This window comes from Sceloporus occidentalis, unplaced genomic scaffold, assembly GCF_023333645.1.
Source record: "Sceloporus occidentalis isolate IW3139 unplaced genomic scaffold, rSceOcc1.0.p SCAF_69, whole genome shotgun sequence".
NCBI classification, from domain to species: domain Eukaryota; kingdom Metazoa; phylum Chordata; class Lepidosauria; order Squamata; family Phrynosomatidae; genus Sceloporus; species Sceloporus occidentalis.
In genome coordinates, this window is record NW_028317049.1 from 2,952,916 (window position 1) to 2,965,942 (window position 13,027).

Consider the following 13,027-nt stretch of genomic DNA (forward strand, 5'->3'; position numbering starts at 1 on the left):
CTGTGTGTGTGTGTGTGTGTGTATAGATAGATAGATAGACACACACATATACATCTATCTATCCATACATAAATATACACACACATATATATACATATGTGCACATATATACAAACACATATGTACACCTCTCTATTTCTATATATATATATATACACACACATATATGAACATATACGCATATATATATATATATATACACACACACACATATATACAGTTCTCTATTTCTATACACACACACATCTATATGTATATATACCCACCCTATACTGTCTGCTATGTTATGCACTGCAGCCTTTGAGTGTCTCCGTTGCGCCTCTCTCTCTCTCTGCCTCGGAGTCCATTCCGGTCCGGCGCTCCGTGCTCCGCCTCTTGGCTCCCTCCCTGGCTGGGCATGCTCTGGCTGGAGGCAGAGAGCGAGAGGGAGAGGGCTGGTTTCTTGTTGTGTTGCTCGCTATTGGTGCTGCTGCTGCTGCTGCTCCTCCGCATCGCCATCTTGTTGCAAAGCCCTTGTCTGCAGCGGAGGAGGCAAGGCTGCTCTTGCCAAGGGACCGGGACAGAGAAGGGCAAGAAGGAGGAGGAGGAGGACAAGGCTGCAGCAGCAGGAACAAGGAAGATGGCTTTGCACCCTTAATATATATATATATCTATATCTATATTAATATCTATCTATCTACATATCTAGAGAGGGTGATTTTTGGCGTCGGTCTTGTCCGCGGAGCCCCCTCCCTGCGAGCCATGAGCATAGAGACCCTGCTGGAAGCGGCCCGGTTCCTGGAATGGCAAGCGCAGCAGCAACAGAGAGCACGTGGTAAGAGGGAGGCCAAGGCCAAGGGAACCCCCGCAGGCTTCACTCAGGTCCGACCCTCCTCTCCTCTCCTCTCCTCTCCTGAGCGGGGTTCCCCCCTTGGCGTTGCAGCGCCCTCTTTTGGATGCTTTGCGGGGGCTTCTCCTCCCTCTTGGCAAAGCCAGGAAGGGAGGAATCACCTGATTCCTGGGTCGGTCCCTTTTGTCCTCTCCCCTCTCAGGCCTTGCAAAGGGAGGGGCAAGGGAGACTGATACATATAGATATAGATTGTAGGTACATATGGATGTGTCTAGAAAAACTACATGGCATAATATATGGGTGTATGCTACATGACATGATGTGTGTGTATACACCCACACACACTATATATATATATAAAACTACATGGCATAATGTGTGTGTGTGTGTCTATACACACACTATATATAGATATCTATAAAACTGCATGGCATGATATATATATGTGTGTATATATGCTACATGACATGATGTGTGTGTATACACACGCACACTATATATTGATAGGGAACCATCTATTATCTCCTCTGTTGTTAGCCGCCTGGATTCCCAGTGATTGGGCGGCATATACATAAATCCTATTATTATTATTATATAGATATAAAACTACATGGCATAATATGTGAGTGTGTGTGTGTGTGTGTCTATACACACACTATATATATAGATATAGATATATAAAACTACATGGCATAATGTGTGGTGATATATGCTGTATGACATGATCTATATATAAAACTACATGGCATAATATGTGTGTGTGTGTCTATACACACACTACATATAGGTATAGATATATATAAAACTGCATGGCATGATATATGTGTGTGTGTGTACACACGTATATAATGCCATGCAGTTATGATAGATAGATAGATAGATAGTTTATATATATACATACAAACATACATTGTATATATATGTGTGTGTGTGTGTAGACATTAAAATGTAATGTGTGTGTATATACACAACTACATGGCATAATATGTGTGTACGTGTGTATATATATATATATATATATATATGCACATACATCATGCCATATAGTTGTGTGTGTGTGTAGAGAGTTAGTTTTATGTATGTATTTATATGTATAGTATAAATACCAAGCTAAAGAAGTTGCTTGATGTCTATATCGATAGAAATTCCCCAAATGTGTGTGTGTATATATACACACACATATATAATCTAGAATTACATGACTATATATATATATATATATAGAGAGAGAGAGAGAGCTATACATATTTATACGGTATAGCTGCACACATACATCTAGTGTTTATGTATTAGTCATATAGATATAGATTATATACATCTATATTTGAAGGATTTCTATCTATTTGGCAATCTTCATTTTGCAACAGGAAAGGGCTGCTAAAAAGTGTCTATATGTGTGAAGGTATGTGCATATGTCTCTCTTTCCGTGTGTGTGTGTGTGTGTGTGTGCGCAATCCTTCCTAAAACCCAAGACCTATCCATATATCTATATATCTTTCTATTGGTGTTGGGTTTAGGAAGGATTGCACAAGGTGGGAAGGGAGGGGAAAAACAACAACTGGGGAGGGAGTTGTGGTGGTTGTGGTGGCAGCAGCCCAGCAACATAATCTTACTGGGATTGTGTGTGTCTTACTGGGAAGGAAGCCCAGTTTAGGGTGTGTGTGTGTGCAGACCCTTTGCATTGCAGCCTGCCAGGTGGTGCCTCTCTTTCTATGTTTTGGCTTTGCATTTGCTGTCAAAGGTGGGGAAACTCCTATACTACTACTGCTACTACTACTACTATGATCCTCATTGTTGTCTAAGACAGACTGGCCCATTCTCTGGAGTCTCTTTCTTTCCAATAAACATCTTTTCCTATTGACAGGTTTAAAAACTCTGAATTGAAGGATCCCCTTTTGGGTGTGGGTCAGCTCTGAGTTCGAGTCTCAGTTCCAGTGTTGTGTAGTGATGCGCCAATAAAAGGGGGGATGAATAGGCTTCATGCACCCCAAACCTCCCTCTCACACAACCACCTGGTATACACACACACATCTATACAGACACACACATCTGTAGATACACATCTATACACACACACATCTATATAGATACACACATCTATATAGATACATATACTTACAGGTATATATACATACAGACACACACATTCACAGACATATATAGACCTACATACATTTTTGTATATACACTGACACACATACTGTATATAGATACACATATATACATATATATGTGTGTGTGTGTGTGTGCACATATGTAGATCAATATGTATGCATACATACACACACTCATACAGATACATAACTACGTATCTATATATACATCTACACATATACTTATTCATATATATATATATATATATACACACAATATATATATAGATACTTATATATCCATATACACACATTCACACACATACATGGATACACACACATCTCTATATACACCTACTCACACATAGATACACACACATATACTTAAACATACATATACACGCAGACATATCCACACATGCTTCTATATACATATATAGATACACACACACTTATATAAAGATACATTGGCCTGTTCCAGACTGCCAAAATAAAGCTGCTTGGGGTCTCTTTGGAGGTATGCTGTTTAAATGATGCATGCACCCTAAGAATCCGGAAGCTGCACCAAAGCTGCACTCCAGCGCTTAGGAATGGAGTGTGGCTTTGGCGCGGCCTCCGGACTCTTAGGACCCATGCATCATTTAAATAGCATACCTCCAAAGAGACCCCAAGCAGCTTTATTTGGGCAGTCTGTAACAGGCCATATACTTCTATATATACATACTCACACACATATATGGGTACATAACACACATATCTCTATATACAGCTACTCACACATAAATACACATATATAGCTATACACACACACATATATATGTAGATAATATGCCTTTATATACACATACATATACAGTGTACACAAATATTGGCCAAGATGGCAGAGGCTTCTGGGAGATGTAGTCCAACAAAAAGGAACTCTCTTAAAGGGGCAGAGCTTAGGGACCCCTGTTCTGGGAGAATGCAGGGAGATCAAAGCCTTGGGCGCGTTCCAATGGAACGTTGGCGTCGCCAGGGTTCTATTCCTCCTCTTCCTCCCAGCCCCTCCCTTCCCCGCGCAGCCCTTTGGAACATTGCTTTGCGTGTTTGCTCCGCGTTCCAAGCTCGTCCCATTGGCTGGCGGGGGAGAGGTGACGTGTCTCGGCTCCGCCCCCGACCACGTGCGCTGGGGGCACTCCTTTCTGGCTGCTGCTGCTGCTGCTGCTGCTATGCGCGGGAGCGCGCCTCCATAAGCCTGCTTTTTAGTTTTTATTATTCATGTTATTTATATTGTTTTTATTTTGCATTTAGAAACAGGTGGAGCCTGGATTCCAAAACACTCCACCAATAATAATAATAATAATAATAATTTATATTTAATTACAATTCCAAATAATTTGTGCCAATTAATATTTCTCCAATTAAAATACACTATATATATATATATATATATATATATATATATAATTGTTTTATATTTTATATTTAATTATTCCCAATAATTTGTGCAAATTAGTATTTCCCCAATTAACTATTTTTGCATCTTCAACGTGAAGCTTATTTATACACAAGATTTTATATATCTATATCTATCTATCTATCTATATATATATATATAATTGTTTTATATTTTATATTTAATTATTCCTAATAATTTGAAGCTAATTTTATACCCAATATTTTAAAATACTTTTAAATGTGTATATATATATATATATATATATGTAATTAATTTTTATATTTAATTGTTTTATATTTAATTATTGCCAATAATTTGTGCAAATTAGTATTTCTCCAATTAACCATTTTTGTGTCTTCAACCTGAAGCTAATTTATACCCAATATTTTAAAATACTTTATATATATATATATATATATATATATAACTGTTTTATATTTTTATTTAATTATTCCCAACAATTTGAAGCTAATTTTATGCCCAATATTTTAAAATACTTTTTAAGATATATATATATAATTATTTATTTTTATATTTAATTGTTTTATATTTTATATTTAATTCCCAACAATTTGAAGCTAATTTTATGCCCAATATTTTAAAATACTTTTATATATATATATATATATATATATATATATATATAATTATTTATTTTTATATTTAATTGTTTTATATTTTATATTTAATTATTCCCAACAATTTGTGGAAATTAGTATTCCTCCAGTTAACCATTTTTGCGTCTTCAGGCGTGGAGCCTGAAGCTAATTTTATACACAATATTTTTAAAAATACATATATATATATATATATATATATATATATATATAAATCAGTGAAGCAAAACCAAACATAATTCCCAATAATTTGTGCAAATGACATATCATTTCCTTTTAGTATTTCCCTAGTAAACCATTTTTGCGTCTTCAGTTGCGGAGCCTGAAGCTAATTTTATACACAATATATTTTTAAAAATTACTTAAATATACAAATATATATATTTAATTATTTTATATTTTATATTAAATTATTCCCAACAATTCGTGCAAATTCCATATCACTTCCTTTTAACATTTTCTCTCTTTTTCTGAGGCTATTTATATGTTTGCAGCTTTCTCTTATTATATTTATCCTTTGCAGAAAACGTAATTCCGTTCCCAGTGAGCGGTTGTATGGTTGAAATGTTACATCTATGAACACAAAACGCTGTGTTGTTGTTGTTGTTGTTGTTGTTGTTGTGTGCCTTGAAGGTGTTGTTTCCAACTTATGGCAACCCTAGGTGACCCTATTACAGGGTTTTCACCTTGGTTGGATGGCACTCTATTGACTTATCTATCCACAGTGGCAGCAATGAGACTAGTTCTTGCTGCTCTGTTCTGAGTTTCCCACAATGCATCAGGATGATGCTGTCTCAGGGGCATTATGGGAAATTAAAAGCATGGCTTAATGTGTCCAGAATTCTAAACTGGTGAAGAAAACCAAGGGCTAGCATCAAATACTGTTTGCTACGAGACCCTAATACTGTTGTTGTTTGCCTCCGAGTTGTTTGTGATCCTAATGGGGTTTTCTGGGGCTGAGAGTATGTGACTTGCTCCAAGTCACACCCAACAGATATTCATGGCTGAGCAAGGAATCAAACCTTGGACTCCAGAACGTAGAGAGATCTTGTAGCACCTTTGACACTCAATGAAAGAAAGAAGTTGGCAGCATGAGCTTTCCTAGACTTCAGTCTACTTCCTTAGATGCATTTGGACCAAATGCATCTGTGGAAGTGGACCGAAGTCTAGGAAAGCTCATGCTGCCAACTTCTTTCTTTCATTTAGTCTCAAAGGTGCTACTAGATCTCTCTAGGTCCAAGGATCTCTCTAGGACCAAATGCATCTGTGGAAGTGGACCGAAGTCTAGGAAAGCTCATGCTGCCAACTTCTTTCTTTCATTTAGTCTCAAAGGTGCTACTAGATCTCTCTAGGTCCAAGGATCTCTCTAGGACCAAATGCATCTGTGGAAGTGGACCGAAGTCTAGGAAAGCTCATGCTGCCAACTTCTTTCTTTCATTTAGTCTCAAAGGTGCTACTAGATCTCTCTAGGTCCAAGGATCTCTCTAGGACCAAATGCATCTGTGGAAGTGGACCGAAGTCTAGGAAAGCTCATGCTGCCAACTTCTTTCTTTCATTTAGTCTCAAAGGTGCTACTAGATCTCTCTAGGTCCAAGGATCTCTCTAGGACCAAATGCATCTGTGGAAGTGGACCGAAGTCTAGGAAAGTTCATGCTGCCAACTTCTTTCTTTCATTTAGTCTCAAAGGTGCTACTAGATCTCTCTAGGTCCAAGGATCTCTCTAGTACATCTGAGGAAATAGACCGAAGTCTAGGAGGTGCTACTAGATCTCTTTATGTACTGATTCTACAGACTAACACAGCTATATCTTTGAATTCTGGGACTCCAGAGCCATAGTCCAATGCTGAAAACACTACTATCCTGAAAACCTGTGTTTTGTGTCTCTCTCTCTCTGTGTAAGATGTGGGTTTGTTATCTGTTGCAACCTATTAGGCCTCCTTTTAAACCGCTTGTATGTTTTGCTTTCATGTAATACAGGTTTACATCAGTTAGTGCAAGTTAACTGGGCATTATTTCTTTAACAGCAAATTTGGGACCAGAGGCAGATATAGCATGGAAAGAATAGGGAGAGGCTTCTAAAGAAGAAGAAGACGAAAGAGCAAAAGTACAATCGTTGCAGGTTTTGGTTCTGGTTCTAAGTTAAATCCGCAACACAATAAACGCCCGACATCCCCAAAACGGTAATACCTTTATTGGCCAACCGAAATGCACAAAATGTGTGATGCAAATTTTCGAAGCTCTCAGGCAGATGAAGGTGTTAAAAATAAAACAAGAGAAAGACAAAAGAGCAGTTTGATGTGTTTTAGCAAACTTTTTATTCCAAACTAAGCCTAGCTGCAATGAAAGTAACGTAAGCTTTACATAAGTAAGCAAAAACCTCTTGAGTCTTGTAGAGACTGCTTCTTCCAAAATGCATCCAGGGATGACTATTTCTTTCACCATAGAATCGTAGAGTTGGAAGAGACTGCAAGGGCCATCCAGTCCAACCCCATTCTGCCATGCAGGAACTCTCAATCAAAGCATCCAAGGAAGAAGAATCCACTACACTCTGAGGAAGGAATCTCTTTCACTGTTGAACAGCCCTTACTCTCAGGAAGTTCCTCCTAATGTTGAGGTGGAATCTCTTTTCCTGAAGCTTGCATCCATTGTTCCGTTGTGTCCTAGTCTCTGGAGCAGCAGAAAACAAGCTTGCTCCCTCCTCAATATGGCATCCCTTCAAATACTTAAACAGGGCTATCATATCACCTCTTAACCTTCTCTTCTCCAGGCTAAACATCTCCAGCTCCCTAAGGCATTCTTCATAGGGCATGGTTTCCAGACCCTTCACCATTTTAGTTGCCCTCCTTTGGACATGCTCCAGTTTCTCAATGTCCTTTTTGAATTGTGGTGCCCAGAACTGGACACAATATTCCAGGTGAGGCCTGACCAAAGCAGAATACAGTGGCACTATTACTTCACTTGATCTAGATACTATACTTCTATTGATGCAGCCTAAAATCACATTGGCCTTTATAGCTGCCGCATCGCACTGTTGACTCATGTTCAACTTGTGTCTACTTGGACTCCTAGATCCCTTTCACAGGTAGTTTCATTCAGCCAGGTGTCTTCCATCCTATATCTGTGCATTTCATTTTTCCATCCTTAATGCAGTACTCTGTGTTGAAATTCATTTTGTTAGCATTTGTCCAGCTTTCTAGTCTATTCAGGTCATTTTGAATCTTGATCCTGTCCTCTGGGGTACTAACTACTCCTCCTAGTTTGGTGTCATCTGCAAATTTGATAAGTATGCCTCCAATTCTGTCATCCAAGTCATTGATAAAGATGTTGAATAGCACTGGGCCCAGGACAGAACCCCACTGGACACCCCACTGGTCACTTCTCTTCATTTTTCCCTTTGGGTAGCCAGACTTCTTGATCTTTGCTTTTGCTGGGGCAAGCCACTTTTTGGCTTTCTTTGGGTCTGACCATTCACACATGCATTCTAGGGTTAGCTACTTTTTACCTTGCCTGCTGTAGCCAAAAATACACAACTACAGTGGGATCAGATATAGAGCAAAACATCGCTATGGCCTGTTACAGACTGCCAAAATAAAGCTGCTTCGAGTCTCTTTGGAGGTATGCTATATAAATGATGCATGGGTTCTAAGAGTCTGGAAGCTGCACCAAAGCTGCCCTCCAGTGCTTAGGAATGGAGTGTGGCTTTGGCGCGACCTCCGGACTCTTAGGACCCATGTATCATTTAAATCGCATACCTCCAAAGAGACCCGAAGCAGCTTTATTTTGGCAGTCTGTAACAGTGAAGTCAAAGGGAAAAGACTTTGTATAAAGCAGATTTCTTTTCTCGGAGGGTTGAACTGAGGTTTGCCCCTGACGCTAGTTGCGGTGTGTGTGCAATGAAGATCAGATACCTTTCAGGCTGAAATTTGGTTTCTTCTTTTTCTTGATTCATAATCAAGATATCGGTCTTGTTTGCAGCTAGGAATACAGTGAGAATATTGATGCAAGTAGATCTGAGTGCGGGTCCTGCAGAAGGAGGCATTTGCACCTCTTCCATTCGTACTCGGCTTGCTGCTTAAAGAGATTTCCCATGTTTAAGTTTGATTTCGCTGTACCTCGTTGAACAGGCGATGGAAGACTATGCTCCAAAACACACTGCAGAAATAATCCAGTTTGAGACCGCTTCAACTGCCCTGGCTCAATGCTAGGGAATTTGGAGAAATATAGTTTTGTGTGACATTGAGCCTTCTCTGTCGGAGAGCTTTGGAACAACAATAAACTACAATTCATAGGATTCTGTAGCACTGAAACAGTTAAAGCGGTCTCAAACTGGATTATTCGTGTGTTTTGGACCTATGTGGCTTTCCACCCTATCTTTAAAAAGTCTTGCATGGATTAACCTTAATTTCAAGTTGACCCCTTTGAAAGGATGGCTGTTATGCACAATATTTAATGAAATAATCTGGATACGTCTGTCAGCCTGTTTGCTCCTCCAAAAGGTGTTGACCATTGAATATTGACCAGTACATTGGAAGTTGACCAGTAAGGAGTATGGCACTGAAAGACTGGAAATGTGAAAGGTATGTTCTGCTTTACGATACATTATGGCAGACCCAGGTTGTTGTTGTTTTTTTGCAAACGCACCGACATTCTCACCCAGCTAGAAATTTGGCCCCTAATGTGCCACGTAGCCTTACAAAATTTGGATAAAATTAATAAAACTGTTTTGTTGCAGTACAGAATACACAATGACTTCACATAGCGATGTTTTGCTCTATATCTGATCCCACTGTAGTTGTGTATTTTTGGCTACAGCAGGCAAGGTAAAAAGTAGCTAACCCTAGAACGCATGTGTGAATGGTCAGACCCAAAGAAAGCCAAAAAGTGGCCTGCCCCAGCAGAGGCAACACTTAAAACAAAACGGAGAGCAGGAAGACATAATAGCTTGGAATGGGTTCTGTTAAGCCTTGTAAGCAGCCTTCTCCATGGACTAAACTAGCTAGGTATGGACATCAGAACAAGCAAGAAATGCTTGCTTTATGGGATTGTTCCTTGTTTGCTTGTACATATTGCTGGTAAACCACGAGACCCTTTAGATACATGTCTTAATGGTCCTTGGTGGTTTACTGTCAAGCTTTGGTGACACTTTATGGGGCAGGCATAATACCAGCCTGCGGAGCCACCTGCGGCTTGCAGGGACCACCTGTTTGTCCGTACTTGGTTTAAAGAGATGAATTTAAAATGGCCAGGATGCTAAATTTGGTGGATCTAGGCACATGGCTCATTGTGTGACTCTAGTGTTGGGAAGGGTCTGGTGACCTTACCATTGATGGAGCTAGAAAAGGTTCTCTAAGCACTGCCTAGTCCAGAGGATGTTGTTCACCTTTTGGGAGTCATGCAGACCTCCATGTGGTGGATTCTCACCCGAGACTACTGTTTGCTCAGAAATCAGGTATCATCTCAGGATGTTGTTGGACTGTATTTTCTATCATCCTGGCCACTGGTCATGCTGGCTGGGGTGGATGGAGTTGCAAGTGCCAACAGCATGAGGGTGTGCACTTGCAGGCCCAATGCTGGGAATGTCATCTCTTGTTGGCCATAATGCTGTCTCCTGGGGTTTAGCAGTTCTGCCTCCCTTTGTGACTGGTCCAGTCCCCTTTCCCCAGCAGTTTGGTGGAGAAATTTCTTTGAATTGCATGCTTAAAATGTGACATTCACATATGAGCACATACCCACATTTTGCCCCTTGCCTGGCACAAAGAGGAATGCTGTCTCTGCCACTGGTGAAACATTTAATTTTGTGCAATCCTGGGGAGGCTTGGGTACTATTTTGCTTTTGGTGGGCAAGCTGGCTTTGCAAGGCACTTCCAGACTCTTCCAGCTTTATGCTATTTGATGAAACCGTCCAAAGAAACTGAAATGCAAAGCTGTCCTCCTTGTTCCCACAAAAGCCATCCTGGCAGGCTGACTGGCAACCCTTGCTGAGATCCCAGGGATTTCCTCCTTTGCTTAGTGTTCACAAATACAGCAGCAAGCGCTCTCCGCAAGGCTGGGTTCACCTGCAACCTGCGCAGGAGGATCAGATGTGCATATTATGTGTAACAGGCCATGGGTGGCAGCCTGACTGTTTCATTCCCTGGTGAGTCAAGGAAAGGTGTATTGGGAGGATGTTCTCCCAGCAACAAAACAATGCAAAAGGCTTGAGATCTGATGGATAAGCCATCGCCCATATACTCTGTTGACACCCACCGGAGTGGTTCAGGCGTAAGGATGAGTTGCGTGGCTTCCTCTTCCTACCCATTCTTTCTCCTCCTTACCTTTTTTTGTAATAAAATAGAACCAGATTATATGCATTTAGGAAGCCTCCATATCTAAAGTTGGATCCCTTCCACGTTTCCTTCTGGACCAATGCTGTTTACCAAGGAAAGCAATGGGGCTTTTGAATCTGACTGTCTTTTACCTGATGATAAGACCTTCTGTCTGTAAGTCAGAGCTATCTTTGGCTGGCATAGCAAGGTCTTGTTGCACCTTTGAGACTAGCTGAAAGAAAGAAATTGGCAGCATGAGCTTTCCTAGGCTTCAGTCTACTTCCTCAGATGCAGACCAAATGCACCCGAGGAAGTAGACTGAAGTCTAGGAAAGCTCACGCTGCCATTTTCTTTCAGTGAGTCCCAAAGGTGCTACAAGATCTCTCTACATATTGATTCTACAGACTAACACAGCTATATCTGTGTATAGCAAGGTCCACCATATCCACGACTGTCTTTTCTGTTTGCACTGCAGACTTATGGAGAAACTCTCATCCCTTGTTACCTATAGGACAGGGGCGGGTGAAATGTGTCCGTGCAAGGATGATTTTGTGGCGTTAAGCTGGATTGCATAGGTAAAAAACATCATTTACAGATGACCAATGCTGTCGAGTCCCATCACATTCTGATGCAGTCTATTTCACTTTCAAATGGTCCTTACTTGTCTGCAAGTCTTGTGAGAATCTCCCTTTTTATATCATTTAGATGCATGGGCTTGGATCCTTCCTTGCGGAGCTGCGATTCCATCCTCCATATGGCAATGCTCAAATAATGCTCTCTGGCTTAAATGTGTCCAGTGTCCTCAAATGCTCCTCATCACTCTTGGTTTCTGGCCCATGTACCATCTTGGTCCCTGGTATGTTCCAGCTTGTCAGTATCCTTCTTGACATGTGATGGCCCGAACTGGACATAGTATTCTGGTGAATAGAATGGTACTATAACTTCAATTGATCACGACAGATACTTCTGTTGACTCAGCCTAGAGCAAAATTCCTTTTCTCCACCACGTAATAACATTTATGCATAGCTTGTGATCTGCCGAGACTCCAGAACGTTTCTGTGTGTGCTGCTATCATGTCAGGTCACCCATCTTATATTTGTGTGTCTGGTTTTTCCTGTCTAATTGTGGCACCTTACACTCTGTTGAAATGTACTCAGTGTTGGTTTAGTCTCATCAGTTTGTTGAGGTGGAGGAATCCACACTGGTCCAAGGACCACTGTTTTGAGTAGCCTTGGTCTGTTGCGCTGTGAAATGGCTCTTAGATCAAGATATGGTTCCTGGGAGTTTCCTTCCTTGTAATTTGGAATCCATCGATCCGTTCCTTTGGAGCAGCAGAAAACAAGCTTGCTCCATCGTCCACGTGAGACTTCAAAAATTTCAAGATAGCTAACCCATCATCATGGTGTAGTGGGGCAAACACTGGGCTATGACTCTGGAGACCAGGATTTGAATCTGACCTTGGGAAAATTATACTCTCTCAGCCTCAATGGCAAACAGCCATGGAACAAATCTTGCCAAGAAAACCCTGCGATAGGAAGGCATACAACACCACTATTCCATCAGTTCTTGTTCTTTTCTTTTCCAGGCTAAAACGTATCTACTGCTCTTAAGTGTTCCTCCCAGGGTTTGATTTCCAGGCCTTTTATCATCTCAGTTACTCTCCTCAAACACATTTCATTTTGTCAGTAGTAGTATCCTTCAACTGTGTTGCCCACAGCTGGACTTAGGATGCTGTGATGCGGTC

General features: G+C 40.6%; 1 protein-coding gene across 2 annotated transcripts in view; it reads left to right on the forward strand.

Moving 5' to 3' along the window:
• Positions 1–467: 467 nt before the first annotated feature.
• LOC149286405 (max-binding protein MNT-like) overlaps positions 468–13,027 on the forward strand; it is a 69,449-nt gene continuing 56,889 nt past the window's right edge. For both annotated transcript variants that reach the window (XM_089494129.1, XM_089494130.1), the window contains exon 1: positions 468–814. In XM_089494129.1, coding sequence (XP_089350255.1) covers positions 742–814 — 73 coding nt within the window. In that variant the 5' untranslated portion in view covers positions 468–741. The remainder of the gene's footprint in view (positions 815–13,027) is intronic.